At 43.6% G+C, this 16,775-nt stretch overlaps 1 protein-coding gene across 7 annotated transcripts in view; it reads left to right on the forward strand.

Annotated features, from left to right (window-relative positions):
* Positions 1–16,775, forward strand: part of mical3.S (microtubule associated monooxygenase, calponin and LIM domain containing 3 S homeolog) — a 118,944-nt gene that overhangs the window by 35,955 nt on the left and 66,214 nt on the right. For 6 of the 7 annotated variants that reach the window (XM_041587911.1, XM_041587913.1, XM_041587912.1 and 3 more), the window contains exons 2-3: positions 14,258–14,596; positions 16,126–16,333. In XM_041587911.1, the coding sequence (XP_041443845.1) occupies positions 14,333–14,596; positions 16,126–16,333 (472 nt within the window). In that variant the 5' untranslated portion in view covers positions 14,258–14,332. Of the gene's footprint in view, positions 1–4,789; positions 4,968–14,257; positions 14,597–16,125; positions 16,334–16,775 lie in introns of those variants that run through there. The other variant, XM_041587910.1, reaches the window with a different exon arrangement.

Genomic DNA, 16,775 nt, shown 5'->3' on the forward strand with positions numbered 1-16,775 from the left:
AAATCTGGTGGGCCCCGGAAACCTGAAGCTTCCGACTTCCCTCCCAGGCCCCCTGCGCGGCTAAAGGACACAGAAGGTAGGACAGGGGGTGGGTAGTGGCTCAGGGAGGGTGGCCAGAGGCCGCTTTGTGCCTGTGGTAGGGGGTCCTGGATGGTGGAAAGGGGCTCCCAAGGCAGCAGCCCCAGTGGGCCCCCCAGTCTGACGCTGATTGGGGGCCCATCCCTTATGCAATGCACATAAATGAATCTAATTGTTTGTCTATCACTGTAGATAAGTGACATTCCCAGTTGCAGTTAGAAACGGATGGGGATTTTGGGCCACAATAGGTTAGAGGTCACTTCTTCTTTCCGGCCCCTCTAGAGTCCTGCATCGGGTTGGGTGTCCGCTGAACACCCGCAAAGTGGTCGGGTTTCGGGCAAAAAATCCCCCAATCCCTGAACGAGCGGGCAGTCCGTGGGTAACTCAGCTGGGTACCCAACCAAGGTGTGGCCTGGATCCTTCCCACCCTTCCCTGTGGTCCTGGTAGTTTTTTTTCCAATTTATGTGCAGATTCTGGTCCAAAGTGATGTTAATTCTTTGTGTCCCCAGGTCCGAAGGCAAGTTGTCCTATTGCGGGTCTGCTTGGGTAGCGGATCAGTGGTGGAAAATTGAGGGTTGCGGGTATGGGTCTGGTATGAGAAAATACACCCTGCATGACTCTACCACTGGCTACAGGCCACCCACTGGTTAAGCTATTCTCCACGATTACATTGTGTGATGATTCCTGGTAACTGTTCAAATCTGATTGCCTTGGGTTAATCTTAATTCATACAGTGAATTTCCCTCTTTGTTTCAAGAAACATTCGTTAATTGGAGTATTTTTGGTACACAAAAGTGGCTGATTGCACCACCGTCAGCTCTTTCCTTTCAGTTTGTAATTAATATTAGGCGGCTGGTTGGTTGTTATCGGCCATTGCGCTTTTGCAATTTATCACCTCTGTTTGTAAATCAGTCCACAAGAGTTGCTCTTGTGTATTCCTTGCTTGTGCTTGGGCTTTTTAGCCTTGCTTAGTATGAGTATGTCATGCATTTTTAACTGTTGTAGTTGATGGGCACCGCACAGCCTGTGGCTTATCCAATTGAAGTGACTGGGGAAGACGCTGCTTCAGGTTGGTTTTGATTGTTGCCACAGGTAACAAGGGGCAAAACCCTGCCATAGCCGTTGTTTTGCATCAGACGGGCTGCTCTCCTGCACATGTACAGTATAGCTTTAAAGGATAAGTAAATCTTTAAAATAAGTAAATGTAAAATTTATGAGAGTGCTATTCTAAGCACTTTTGTCATTTGCACTCATTATTTATTTTCTTTTTATTCTAAGATATTAAAGGGGAAGGAAACCTATTCGGCGCAAACCCCCCCCCCCTCCCGTTTGTTGTCCACCCTCCCTCCTCCACCCTGGCCTACCCGTCCCGCTGGGCAAATGCCCCTAACTTGTTACTTACCCTTCTGCGCAGGTCCAGTCCAGGGAGTTCACAGACGACATCTTCTTCCACGCGATCTGCGTCCTGCTGTGAATGGCGTTTTGGCGCATGCGCAGTAGGATCATTTCGCCGGTACGGATCTACTGCGCATGCGCAGTAGATCGTACCGGCGAAATGATCCTACTGCGCATGCGCCGTTCAAAGCAGGAAGAAGATTGCGTGGAAGAAGATGTCGTCTGTGAACTCCCTGGACTGGACCTGCGCAGAAGGGTAAGTAACAAGTTAGGGGCATTTGCCCAGCGGGACGGGTAGGCCAGGGGGGAGGAGGGAGGGTGGGCAACAAACGGGAGGGGGGGGGCGGGGGTTTGCGCCGACTAGGTTTCCTTCCCCTTTAAGGGATGTGCTGTTAATATGAATGAATTTTGTTCCAACAGCGCCACCTGCTGGTCAGTTTCTGACCAGTCTGACCACCAAGTAGTCAAGGAAGTTGTCAGGAGAAAGAAAGAGGCTGTTCTGATGTTCTTCTGCTTAGGAAAGATTTGAGAAAGGTTTCCAATTGTTTTCCTAAGCAGAAGAACCTCAGAGCAGCCTCTTTCTTTCTCCTGACAACTTCCTTGACTACTTGGTGGTCAGACTGGTCAGAAACTGACCAGCAGGTGGCGCTGTTGGAACAAAATTCATTCATATTAACAGCACATGTATCCCTTAATATCTTGGAATAAAAAGAAAATAAATAATGAATGTAAATGACAAAAGAGCTTAGAATAGCACTCATATCAATTTTACATTCACTTGTTTTAAAGGTTTACTTATCCTTTAAGCCTTTGCCTGTATCATGAGTGAAAACACAAGGACACATCTGTCAACCATCACTCCTACCTGTCTCCAACTGGTTTAATTTGCTTCTGCCAGTCTTATCCCATTGCCCACAACACACACACACTTTAATGATCAGAGAAGAGTACTTACATCTGATTTATGCCTCACACTGTCTCATTGACTGCAGGTGGGCAGAGGCCTGGGGGGTCTACACTGGGAAAGGTGCAAATAGTTTTCTGTCTTTGGTCTGTTTTATCATAAAACAGTTTATAATGAGGATGAACCATATCCAGAATTTCATTTGCATCTCTAATTTTCAGCTGAACTCGTTTCAGGGTTATGCTGCCATTCTGTTATTTTTGTGGGCGGGTAGTAACTGCTTTAATATAAAATAACATTTAGATAACCCAGTTCCATGCATTAGAAACCCAATTCCCCATTCAAACATAAAATGAACATCTAGTACAGTTTAGTTTAGAAATTAAAAATGCCTTGTTTCAATTAGCATTTTGCACTTAGAGATCCCCCCTCCAACACCAACTCTTTGACCCCCTGCTTCTCTACACATGCAGTAAAACTGCATAGCATTGCTGTAAATTCTCAAGCTTTATTTCCTTTTATTTGACTCCAAAAGTACTATGCTATAAATGTCAACCCCCCTATTAAAACATCATCCTACGCAACTTTGCAATATACATTTGTTACAAATTTTCTACGGACGGTCGGATTGAGAAGCGCAGAATCGAAACAATGCGGTCCTTCTCTGCAATATGAATATTCGAGGCCTGATTAGAAAGATAAGTAATAATAAAAGTAGCAATAACAATACATTTGTAGCCTTACAGAACATTTGTTTTTTTAGATGGGGTCAGCGACCCCCGTTTGAAAGCTAGACTAGTCAGAATTGAAAAGTTGTTAGGAATTGGCCATTCTATAACATACTAAAAGTTAAACCATCCCATAAACCCTCACCCAGTTGGTAGCAGGGATATAATCCTGTGGTTCAGGCATTTGCAACAAGGAGATGAATTTGTTGTTTGCTCTGGGATGTCACCTCCCTTATATTAAGGAGATGCTGTAATCTGGGGCTGTGTTCTCGATGTTTGTAAACAGTTATGTCTTTGTCTTACCCTGGCCTCCTCCCTTGCTGACCCTTCTGCACCCTACTCCTTGCCCCTCCCTGGGTCCCAGGCTTGGCAGGGTGCTTGCTGTGGGTGCTGAGTATAAGAGAAGAGTCGGCTTGGCAGGGTGCTTGCTGTGGGTGCTGAGTATAAGAGAAGAGTCTTCTGCATTGCAGATGTGAGATCTCTACTGGAGTCATTGCCTGATAAATGTGATCTCATCTCTGGATTGTGTGCTCCTCTGGTTCTACTTCATGGCTGCCCAGTGTCTGTGTGTGTGTGTGTGTGTGTGTGTAATAAATTCATTTAATGTCCCTGCAAGGTCTCTACCAGCTCTCGGAATAAGATAATCAGTGTGAGACTGTATTTGACAATTAGATATCCTAAAATAACCTGCGTGTGCGGGACCGCACTCATTGGAAATTGGATCAGCAGTGTCTGCTGGAAAAAGGCGAAAGTAGGAATCCTCATGGCTACAGGGAATCCTGTGTCCTTCAGCTGACAGTGGGATGCTGGGTATTGTAGTTCAACCGCATCGGAAGAACTGAAGGTTGCCTGACACTGAAAGGCACAATACACCCTGTTTAAAAGTATGGTTTATTTTTCCCTTCGAAAGTACAGCATGAGGTAGGGATGCACGGAATTTGACCAAATCCTTTGTGAAAGATTTGGCCAAATACTGAACCGAATTGGAACCCTAATTTGCATATGTAAATTGGGGAAATGAAGGGGAAAGCGAGCTGCGTGCGTTAAAAAAAAATAAAAATGTTTCACTTCCTTGTTTACATCATGAAAAGTAGGGATGCACCGAATCCAGGATCGGTTCGGGATTCAGCCAGGATTCGGATTCGGCCCAATCCTTCTGTCCGGTAGAACCGAATCCGAATCACGTGACTTTTTGTTTTCCAACGGAGAGGGAAATCACGTGACTTTTTGTCACAAAACAAGGAAGTAAAAAATGTTTTCCCCTTCCCACCCTAATTTGCATATGCAAATTAGGATTCGGTTTGGTATTCGGCCAAATCCTACGTGATTCTGGGTTCGGCTGAATCCAAAATAGTGGATTTGGTGCACCCTAATGAAAAGTTGCATGAATTTTTTTTTTTTTTTTTTCAAATTCAGATTTGGTTCAGCCAGGCACTTGGATTCAGCCGAATCCTTCTGAAAAGCCAGAATCTTGGCCAAATCCTGAACTGAATCCTGGATTTGTGCATCCCTAGTATAAGGGGGTATAGCTCTCTGATCTTAAAGGTATTGTTCACCTTTAAATTAAGGGTTAGTATGATGTAGATCGTGATATTTTGAAACAATTTGCAATTTTGTAGTATCTGTGGTTTTTGAGTTATTTAGCTTTTTATTTAGAAGACCCGCAACCCGACCTGTGACCCGCAGAACCTCCGACCCCCGTCTATACTTGCACCCGAAACTTCTACCTGCAGGTTTTTACGGGTAACCCGCTGCAGGACTCTACTTCAAGTTTCAACTCTACTTCAAATCTTTGGTGCTCTGTCCTCTATGGAGCCAGCTGTACTTGGATGTTTATAACTTCCTCGTCAAGATTATACAGGTATGGGATCTGTTATCCAGAAACCTGTTATCCAGAATGCTCGGAATTACAGAAAGGCCGTCTCCCATAGACGGCATTTTATTCAAATAACCCTGATTTTTTAAAAATGATTTCCCTTTTCTCTGTAATACTAAAAAAGTACCTTCAACTTGCACGAGTTTCTGCACTTTCATCTGATCTTGTGTATAAAGTCGTGCAAGCAGCTATTTCTGGCACTTATGTATGATATTTTGCATACAGCAGTGTTCAATAAACACCCTTGCACAAAGGAACCCTCTGTCTCTGCTACTGCAATCACTATGAATGCTCCTTATGTGTTTTCTTTTACTTGTTCTTATTAGGGATGTACCGAATCAAGGATTCGGATTCGGCTGAATCCTTCTGTCGGGCTGAATCCGAATCCTAATTTTTCATATGCAAACTAGGGGCTGAGGGAAAGGAAGTAAAATATGCTTTCCCCTTCTCACCCCTAATTTGCATATGCAAATTAGGATTTGGTTCGGTATTCCGACGAATCTCCCGCAAAGGATTCGGGGGTTCGGCCGAATCCAAAATAGTGGATTCGGTGCATCCCTAGTTCTTATAAATTGGATTGAAATGGAAAGGAACTCGTTTGAAATCTTATGACTTACAGTGGGGGTTCAATCATATGGTTATTTTGGGTAGGTTGGTTCAAGGAAAAGATTTAGTTTAGCCCTCGTGGCTAAATTGGCCAGTGCCATATTAGGAGGGTTGTGTTCTTTTTTTTCTTGATCAGTGTTAATTGTACTTATTGAGCCCCCTTACAGGTCCAGGCTTTGGTTTGAGCTATATAGTTCCAGGGGGTAACCAGGGCTACAAATAATTACTCCTCCAAAAATTCACCCTAACCGGCCTTAAGGCTTGTTCCATTTAGCTCGTCTATCTGTAACCTTGTTATAAGGTAATGGGAGGGGGGGTGGCGGAAGATGGGGAGCTACTGGGGCATCTTTGGATACACAGATCTTTACTGCTAAAGGGCTGTGGTTGCCTTGGGCTGGTACAGAAGCACAAAACATCATGTACAACATTTCAACCTAGTTAGTTAAGCTTTAGTTCTCCTTTAAAGGGTACGTGTTGGTAAAAAAAAACCATGCACGTTGCGGGAAGGGAGATGGGAGGGGGGGGGTGGGCAATTTCAGAAAGTTTAGAGGGGCTTTTGGAAGGGGGGTTTAGTTCTCCTTTAAGGGCTTACCAGTAAATTTAGACCTCATTCAGGCTGGCAAGGGTTGTCTATGGATCAGGAACCAAATCAACCCCCTTTTTTTTTTTTTTTTTTTTTTAGGGTGAATCCCCATGGTTTCATCAATAATAAGCAAATGAAAACTATGGTAATTTTATTCGGTTGACACCCCCCCCCCCCTCCAATCCCTTCTGCAAGGTCAGTATTTGTAGTGTGGGGTGTCACAACCAGAGATTCTATGTTCTTCCCCTGGCTTCTTAATTGATACATCTATCAAGTGTGCATGCGCTGGACTATGATAAGGCCCTTAGATTGTAAGCTCCGCTGTGCAGGGACTGATGGGTAATGATGTACAACTTCACAACCGTAAATTTCTGAGGAATATGTTGGGCCTATATAAAAATAAAATAATAGTGAATGTAAGCCACAAGAGGTTTCGGCAGTGATTACAGAAAGGAGGCCCCTACCTAACCTTTATTAATGCTGTATCACCTTATATTCTCATTAATGGATGTAACAAGACCATTTCAAGGCTGTTTCCAGCCATAGACGACTGTTGGCAGTGAACGAGTGTTACGTCATGAAACGGTTTCCCATGAACCAGTAATCGTCTCGTTCCTCTGACCGAGTCTGTCTCGAGATCAGCCGCTTCCTCTCTCTCTTATATCGGGTAGACAGACATCCTGCTGTCACTGTTTATATTTCTCGCAAACCTTGCTCAACAGGAGGTGTGTATTTCTGTTTGTGTATGTTGGTTGTGGGTGACTGTATAGCAAACAGGGAGTTTTCTTAATTACATAGTAAACTAGAGAGGTACATTTCCTGAAGAAAATGTGAGTGGTGCTTGCCGTGGCAAAACTCAGGCCCAAATCTGATTGGCTGTTGTTGCCCCGCCCCTTTTTTTCCTAATTGTGAACCACAGTCACTCAGTGACTAACATACCAAAGTTTGGGAATGCTGTCATTTAATGTGTAAAAATGGCAGCATTTCTATTTTTTTCTATTGAAAATCAATGAATGAAATTTGATTGGTTGTTGGTGGCTCCGCCCACTTTTTCTAAACTTGAAGTGGAAACCCCCAGCGACCACATTTGTGATATTCAAGGTCCCTGATATCAATACTGAGAGAATGGCAGCCTTCTTAATTTTTCCCATTAAAACCAATCAAAGAAATCTGATTGGTTGGTTTTGGCTCCACCCACTTTTCTTAATTTTAATCCCAGTCCCCCAGTGACCAACTGTGCCAACTTTGAGGAGGCTGCCATTAACCGTCTAAGAGCGGCAGCAGTTTAACATTTTCCTATTTAATTGAATGGCTGAAATTTGATTGGCTGTTGTAGACTCCGCCCACTTTTTGTAAATTTTGGCTGCAGTCACCCAGTGACCCACGGTGCCAAGTTTGGGAGCTCTGGCTTTATTACTGTGAGAATTACAGCTGTTTACATTTTCTCATTGAAGTCAATAGGGAAAATCTGATTGGTTGTTTGCGGCTCCGCTCACTTTTTTGGGTCCCCAAAATAGGACAGAAAAGTCACAACACCCCATTCCCGAATAAGCTGAACGGTTTGACACCTCATTCATGGGTCTGCGACAAACTAATTATTCGATAAATTCCCCATTATAAGTCAATGGGGCAAATTTGGGGACCTCTCCTGCCCCGGGGGTAAAACTTATACCCTCGTGTGGGGTATCATCTGACACAGGTCGCAAACCTCTTCAAATGTGGTAAATTTAACGTTTCTACAAGATTCCCTCTCTGCGCTAGAATCCGTCAAAAGTTGGCCTCAATGTTAATCTATGGGACTTTTCGGGGTGGTTAATTGCCCCCGCAAGGGGCAATTAACCACCCACCCCTTAGAAAAGTCATACCACCCCATTCCCGATTAAGCCGCACGATTTGACACCTCATTCATGGGTCTAGGACAAACGGTGCGGGACTAGTTACGCGCCAAACTTTCATACGGAAGAAGAATAAAAATAAGTTTGCAAGATAACAGTAGTGATGCTTTGCTTCGCAAGCACCACTAATTAGATTAAAAAAAAAAAAATGCATCAAGTCTATATAAAACCTGTCTAACTGCCAGTTGATACGGATGAAGGCAAGAAAACCCATCTGAAGCCTCTCCAATTTGCCTCAGAGGGGGAAAAAATTCCTTCCTGACTCCAAAATGTCAATGGGACCAGTCCCTGGATCAACTTGTACTATGAGCTATCTCCCATATCCCTGTATTCCCTCACTTGCTAAACACCATCCAACCCCTTCTTATACCTATCTAATGTATCAGCCTGTACCACTGATTCACTTCCCAGCTCTCCCTGTAACACCCCTTTCCCTCCTCTAATCTCATTGGCTCCCTCCTGTCTGCTGGGAGGAGCTACTGGTGAATAAAGCATCCGACCCTTCCTTGTACCTATCTAATGTATCAGCCTGTACCACTGATTCACTTCCCAGCTCTCCCTGTAACACCCCTTTCCCTCCTCTAATCTCATTGGCTCCCTCCTGTCTGCTGGGAGGAGCTACTGGTGAATAAAGCATCCGACCCTTCCTTGTACCTATCTAATGTATCAGCCTGTACCCCTGATTCAGGGAGACAATTCCACATCTTCACAGCTCTCACTGTAACAAACCCCTTCCCAATATTTAGGCGGAACCTCTTTTCTTCTAATCGGAATGGGTGACCTTGTGTCAGCTGGAAAGACATACTGGTAAATAAATCATTAGAGAGATTATTATATGATCCCCTTATATATTTATACATAGTTATCATATTACCCCTTATATGAACATCCCCAACTTGGCCAGTCTTTCCTCATAGCTAAGATTTTTCCTTTACCAGCTTAGTTGCCCAGTTTTGTTAATGATGGGGGTTACTGCATATCACAGAGGGGAAGCTTCCAGTTTGGACTGGATATTAGAGTCCTGCGCTGGTCCATTTTTTTGGAACAAGTACCCGTACTCTCAACCCGGACCCGCAACCTGCATTCTTACCCACTACCTGACCCGCAAGTACCTTATCCGCAACCCGGAGCTGCTGACCATCAAGAATCAGGAAGTGCTGTCTTTGTAAACCGGAAGTGACATCATCAGACGTAGACGTGATCAGAAAAAAAAAAGGATAAAACAGGAAGTGCGGTCATTGTAAACCAGAAGAGACATAATCGGAAGTAGACCTGATCAGAAAAAAGGAGTAAAAAATCGCGAAAGAGAAGATCCGCAACCCGAAAACCCGCAGAACCGCCGACCCGCGTCTATACACGCACCCGTAACTTCTACCTGCAACCCGCAGCATACCGCAGGTTTTTTGTGGGTGACCCACGTGTACTCGACCCGCTGCAGCGCTCTACTGGATATAATCAAGCAGATGTAAAGTGATTGGTTACTTATTCTTCTAAACCAGTGATTGCAGGGCTATAGACCTCATCATCATGTGGTTGCGTGTGGGGCAGTGGCTCTGGTAGGTCAACTTCATGACCTATTAGGGTGAAATTTTGGGAGAATACTTGTTCGCTTTTATAGATGTACCTGCTGGCTCAATTAGAATATCAGAGAGGGTGAGATTTGATATACTAGATTATCTGAGAACTAATGGGTGCGTGGAAAGGCAAAATTCCCTCCTCATTGATATGGGCAGTAATGGAACTGCGTGTATTCATTATTCATTATTATCTGGGGAACCTTTGAGATATTCTAAAGTCCACTCAAAAGCAGAGTCTTATTTGCTAGGGTCAGTGACCCTGAAAACTTGATTTCAAAGATCTTTGCCTTGGTGGGCCTGGGGGGGTTGCGGGCCCTGGTATGTTTTCATACTGACACCTTGTAGCGCAGCGCATCTACCAAATGTAATTCTTTGCTAAAAATCAGTCCATATTTCATGAGTCTTATTATGCAAATATTGATGAGTTCAAGGGGTGGTTCACCTTTAAGCAAGTTTTAGTATGTTATAGAATGGATAAGTCTGAGCAACTTTTGAATTGGCCTTCATTTTGTTCTTTTTTTTATAGTTTTTGGAATTATTCCAAGCTTTCAAATGGGGGTCACTGACCCCATCTAAAAACAGACGCTCTGTAAAGCTATGTTTCTGCTTAATGAAAGCAAGTGTCGTTCTAAACAACTTAAGATATGTATAAATTAGAAATATATTTATACCAATGGTTGTTTGTAAATAAAAACAGATACTGCGCTTATAAGGGGGGGGGGGGTATTGCCATGGTTTTAGTTTAACCCTGTACAGGTATGGGACCTGTTATCCAGAATGCTCCGGACCTGGGGTTTTCCGGATAATGGTTCTTTCCGATATTTGGATCTTCATACCTTAAGTCTAATTATATAAACATTAAATAAAGCCAATAGGCTGGTTTTGCCTCCAATAAGGATTAATTCTATCTCAGTTGGGATCAAGTACAAGCTACTGTTTTATTATTACACAGAAAAGGGCAAAAAAATTTGGATAAAATGGAGTCTGTGGGAGACGGCCTTTCTGTAATTGGGAGCTTTCTGGATAACGGATTTCCAGATAATAAATTCCATTCCTGTTCTGTCTGGAATTCTCTCCACTCGTCGTTGTGATGCCTAGCTGCCTCTAATTATAAGAACCCATCTGCGTCTCCCCCCCCCCCCAATTATTACATATTTACCCTTTGTCACATTGCAGGATGCTTGGGCTTCCTGTTGGGGTTTGAAGGTTGCCGTAGAGGTGGCAAGTCCTTTCCTCTGTGCTTTTGTTACTTTCCCTATTGCATATTTGTGTGTTTCTGTCCTGGTCTAGTGTTTAACCCCTTAATCCTGCACCCTGGAATTCTAAAAGAAAAAAACTCAGCCCTTTTCCCATTAGTACAATTACATTTCCCGCTGTAATAGGGGTGAGCTGGATAACTCCCAAGTGGTTGGAGCCCGGCTCTCATCAAAAAAACATAATGAGTTTTTTATTTTTGGTTAAATTCTAATTAATTTGGAGCTTCTCGCTGCTGTGCCCCTATGCCCGTGTGTTGGGCACAGTGTGAGCTGTGAAATCTATTGCAATGTTTTGTTTTTTCAACAGCTGAGCGGGTTACTGAGCATGAAGCAGCTGCTGACGGAATCCTGGGAGACCCTAAAGCACCAAACGAGGCCAAAGGCTTTTTGTGTTATCAGCTGCTAATTATATATGTATACAGAGGCTCTAATTTACTACTCTCCTAGATAATGAACATTTAAAAATGTCTAGACCAGGAATCCCCAACCTTCTTTTTTTTTTTTTTTTTTTTTTATACCCATGAGCCACATTCAGTTGTAAAGAAAAACAAATTGGAGAGCAACACAAAACATACAAAATGTTCCTGGGGGTGCCAATAATGGGCTGTGATAGCCCCTATGTGGACTGGCGGGCTACAGGAGACTTTATTTGGCAGTACACCTGTTTTTTATGCAAATAGAACTTGCCTCTAAGCCTGGAATTCAAAAATAAGCTCCTGCTTTGAGGCCAGTGGGAGCAACATCCAAGGGGTTGGTGAGCAACTCGTGAGCCACTGGTTAGGGACCTCTGCTCTAGACAATAAAAATGCAAACATTTTTGTTTTTAATTTGCAGCATTTACCCTTTAAATTATTATTTTTATTTTTTATAGAGCACTGTTATTCAGGGCACTGTCTTCCGTCTTAAAAACCCACTATTTGTGTTGACCTCTAGTAGCTCTTTTTTTTTTTTCTTCCTCTCTCTCTGTTCCTTTCTTTCTGCACCTAATAAAAAGGGACAGATGCCCAGCTGCCAGGGCATAACACAACTTGGCACCACTGCAGGAAACCATGGCAGACAATCAGAAATTTGCTTTCATTACTCTTTTTACAGAACAACATCTAAGCTTGATACAAATTGGTCAGTATAGGTTACTGTACAGGTTTGGGACCTGTTATCCAGAATGCCTGGGACCAGGGGTTTCCCCCATATCGTATATTTCCATATTTTGGATCTTCATACCTTAACGAGCTTGTTCACCTAACTTTTAATGCGATGTAGAGGGGGATATTCTGAGACCATTTCAAATTGGTTTTCATTTTTTATTAGTGTTTTTTGTGTTATTTAGCTTTTTATTCAGCAGCTCTCCGGTTTACAATTTCAGGTTGCTTGGGTCCAAATTCCCCTAGCAACGATGCATTGATTTGAATAAGAGGCTGGAATATGAATAGAAGAGGCCTGAATCGAAAGACGAGGAATAAAAAGTAGCGATAACAATAAATTTGTAGCCTTACAGAGCATTTGTTTTTTTTTTACATGGGGTCAGTGACCCCCACTTGAAAGCTGAAAATGTCTGAAGAAAAAAACAAATCATCAAAATACTATATAAAAAAAATAAAATAATGAAGACCAATTGAAAAGTAAAGGTAAACCACCTCTAGTTACCAATTTTTACAAACCACCTCTAGTTTCCAATTTTATTTCTTCTTGTTTTCCCCCCCTCGGTTTTAACTGCCCCAGTTTTGACCTCCTCCTTATTCGAAAATGACCGCACCAAAACAGCAGTGGTATCTTAGCAATGAAAACACAATCCTTTTATTTCATGTTGGCCTTCCTGCATGTTTTATCAGACGTCGGTTGTGTTACATTTTCATTCCACTCGCCGTGCGTCTGATTCGGTGCCAAAATAACCCTGTGCATCTCCAAAGTCAGCAGCCGGCTGGGCAGGATCAGGCTGCTGTGTTTTTGCTTTTATCGAGCTTTACTTAACTGATGGGATGCACATTAACTGACTCTGCACAATGGAACGTCGGGGGGGGAAATGTCTTTAAGGGCGGTGGCACACTGGCAGACTCCGGGAGATTAAGTCGCCTGGCGACTAATCGCCTCTTCTTCGGCGGGGGGGGGGGGGGTCATTAAGGATAAGGGCACACCTGGAGATTCGGCGAGACTTAGTCGCCCGGCGTCTAATCGCCTCTTCTTTGGGGCGACTAATCTCCCCGAACTGCCTTTCCCCTGCTAAAATGAAAAATCGCCTGCGGCAATGTTAACCATTCATGGGCCCTTGTATTAATGGGGAAGGTTAGAACCAATCCGTAACGGATAATTATAAGGTTTCCTTCTGAACCCATTAACAATAAAGGGATTCTGTATGGTGTCGTTTTTATTTCTAAATAACACTGTTTGCACTGCAAATAATTCATGCTACAGTATAAAATTTAATAGCTGAACGAACAAGTTAGTTAGTTTTAATATTGGTGTGTAGGTGCATCTCAGGTCATTTTGCCTGGTCATGTGATTTCAGAAAGAGCCAGTGCTGCACTATGGAACTGCTTTCTGGCAGCCTGTTGTTTCTCCTGCTCAATGTAACTGAAGGAGTAGCAGTGGGACATGGATTTTTACTACTGAGTGTTGTTCTTAAGGCCCCCATACACTGGCCAATAAAAACTGCAGCTTATTGTCCCATGTGTGGGGCCATCCGACAGGCATTCCTGATAGATATCTGGGCGAAAGTCGGCAGGGTAAAAATCTGTGCATTGATGCGGTCTCGCGACCTGCCCGCCTTTATTTCCTCCATTCTGATCCGATCGCTTGGCCCTAGGGTCCACTATCAGATCAGCCCAATATCTCCCACCTCAATGTGGGCATATCGGGGAGAGATCCACATTGCCAAACGAGTGGATCTACCTTTGTATGGCGACCTTTAGATTTACCAGGCAGCTGATATCTTGTGTTAGGGAGCTGCTATCTGGTTACCTTCCCATTGTTCTGTTGTTAGGCTGCTAACTTGCAGTAAAGTAGTAAAGAGTGACTGAAGTTTATCAGAGCACAAGTCACATGACTGGGGGCACTGGAAAACTGACAATATGTCTAGCCACATGTCCAGTTGCAAAATGAAATCTAAAAAAATCTGTTTACTATTTACGGATTTCAGTGTAGAATTCTGCTGGGGCAGTACTATTAACTGATGCGTTTAGAAAAAAAACAAGTTTTCCCATGACAGTATCCCTTTAAGAGTATGATAAATTCACACGCTGCATGGCTAGTTTGCAGTTACCTCCTGATGGCAGCGGCGTCTCATTAGCAAAACATTATCAGCACAGTTTGGGAAGTTTTGATTGTTCATTAGTATTAAATATGTTTGTTTCTTCTTCCCTAGGTTAGCCATGTTGGCCTCGTAGCAGTGCCTGAACCCAGAAGGAAAGGCGAGTGGAGGCCCGGCCCTGCCTAGGCCATGGAAGAAAGTCGAAATGACAAGGCCAACCTGTCCCATGCTTTATTTGACCGCTTTGTCCAGGCCACCACATGCAAGGCTACTTTGAAAAGCTTCCAGGAGCTGTGCGATTATTTGGATTTGAAGCCCAAAGACTACCGAACTTTCTACCATAAGCTCAAGTCCAAACTCAGCTACTGGAAGGCCAAAGCGCTATGGTCTAAACTGGACAAGAGAGGGTGTCACAAAGATTACAAGAAGGGAAAAGTATGTCTCAACACCAAGGTGGGTTTATATTGTGACCAAAGTAAGATTACCCCCCCATCTCTCTCTATCTCTCTCTGTATCTGTCTCTCTCTCTATCTCTCTATCTATCCATCTATCCATATCTCTCTCTGTATCTCTCTCTCTCTCTCTCTCTCTCTCTCTCTCTCTCTCTCTCTCTCTCTCTCTCTCTCTCTCTCTCTCTCTCTCTCTCTCTCTCTCTCTCTCTCTCTATCTCTCTCTCTGTATCTCTCTCTCTCTGTATCTCTCTCTGTATCTCTCTCTCTCTGTATCTCTCTCTCTCTGTATCTCTCTCTCTCTGTATCTCTCTCTGTATCTCTCTCTCTCTCTCTCTCTCTGTATCTCTCTCTCTCTCTCTCTCTCTCTCTGTATCTCTCTCTCTCTCTCTCTCTCTCTCTCTCTCTCTCTCTCTCTCTCTCTCTCTCTCTCTCTCTCTGTATCTCTCTCTCTCTCTCTGTATCTCTCTCTCTCTCTGTATCTCTCTCTCTCTCTGTATCTCTCTCTCTCTCTGTATCTCTCTCTCTCTGTATCTCTCTCTCTCTCTCTCTCTGTATCTGTATCTCTCTTCTCTCTCTCTCTCTCTCTCATCTCTGTATCTCTCTCTCTCTCCTCTCTCTCTCTCGTCTCCTCGCTCCTGTATCTCTCTCTCTCTCTCGCTGTATACTCTCTCTCTCGCTCTCTCTCTCGCTCTCTCCTCTCGCGCTCTTCTCGCGCTCTCTCGCTCTCTCTCTCGCTCTCTCTCACATCCTTTAACTCTCGCGCTCTCTCTCTCTCTCTCTCTCTCTCTCTCTACTCTCCTCTCTCTCTCTCTCTCTCTCTCTCTCTCTCTCTCTCTCTCTCTCTCTCTCTCTCTCTCTCTCTCTCCTCTCCTCTCTCTCTCTCTCTCTCTCTCTTCTCAACTACTAAGAGTTTTTCCATGGATTCAAGGGCCTATCTCGTGCCTGAACAGCAGCCAATTAAGGGTTACATGTGCGGTTAATATGAATGAATTTTGTTCCCACAGTGCCACCTGCTGGTCAGTTTCTGACCAGTCTGACCACCAAGTAGTCAAGGAAGTTGTCAGGAGAAAGAAAGAGGCTGCTCTGATGTTCTTCTGCTTAGGAAAACAATTAGAAACCTTTCTCAAATCTTTCCTAAGCAGAAGAACATCAGAGCAGCCTCTTTCTTTCTCCTGACAACTTCCTTGACTACTTGGTGGTCAGACTGGTCAGAAACTGACCAGCAGGTGGCGCTGTTTGAACAAAATTCATTCATATTAACAGCACATGTATCCCTTAATATCTTGGAATAAAAAAAAAAATGAATTTCATATTCACTTATTTTAACGTTTTATGGATCCTTTAAGACATCTCCATCATCCTTTAGGCCAGTTGCATGCAGGAGGCTTTGTCCATGCAGCACCAGTAGTGGGCAAGATGGTTACTGCTCCCAATAACATTAAATAGAAATATGGGGCTGTTGTTGAGGATGAATGATTTGGAGGAATAGTAAGCTATTTATTTCATCTGTCTCTTTCATTCTCTGTGCAGTGTCTGATCATTGGGGCAGGACCCTGCGGCCTACGTACAGCGATAGAACTCTGCTTCCTGGGAGCCAAAGTTGTCGTGATGGAGAAGAGGGACGCTTTTTCTCGAAACAATGTTCTGCACCTGTGGCCCTTCACTATCCACGACCTGCGTGGGCTGGGGGCTAAGAAATTCTACGGGAAGTTCTGTGCCGGAGCCATTGATCATATCAGTGAGTGTCATGGAAACATCTCGCCTTGCATGTTCTTTTAAGAACTCGTTGTGCTTCCTGTTCCTATGACTTCAGCTGAGACCAGTTCTTTTATAAATTGTGCCTAGATTTGAATATGCAAATTAGAGTTTGGTTTGAGAAGATTATGGATTCAGTGTGTCCCTTAATCTGTTCCCACTGGTATTATGAGTGTGCAACCTGGCCAAAATCTAGTGTCGGACTGGGGTACCAGGGGCCCACTGGAGAACTTGATCTTAAAGTAGCAATACACCTTTAAAATAAGTGAATGTAAAATTGATGAGTGCTATTCTAAGCACTTTTGTAATTAACATTAATTATTTGTCTTTTTATTCCAAGATATTAAGGCAGGGAGGGGCGTAACTATAGAGAAAGCAGACCCTGCGGCTGCATGGGGGCCCAGGAGGTATAGGGGACCCATGAG

This window comes from Xenopus laevis, chromosome 3S (assembly GCF_017654675.1).
Source record: "Xenopus laevis strain J_2021 chromosome 3S, Xenopus_laevis_v10.1, whole genome shotgun sequence".
Lineage (NCBI taxonomy): Eukaryota > Metazoa > Chordata > Amphibia > Anura > Pipidae > Xenopus > Xenopus laevis.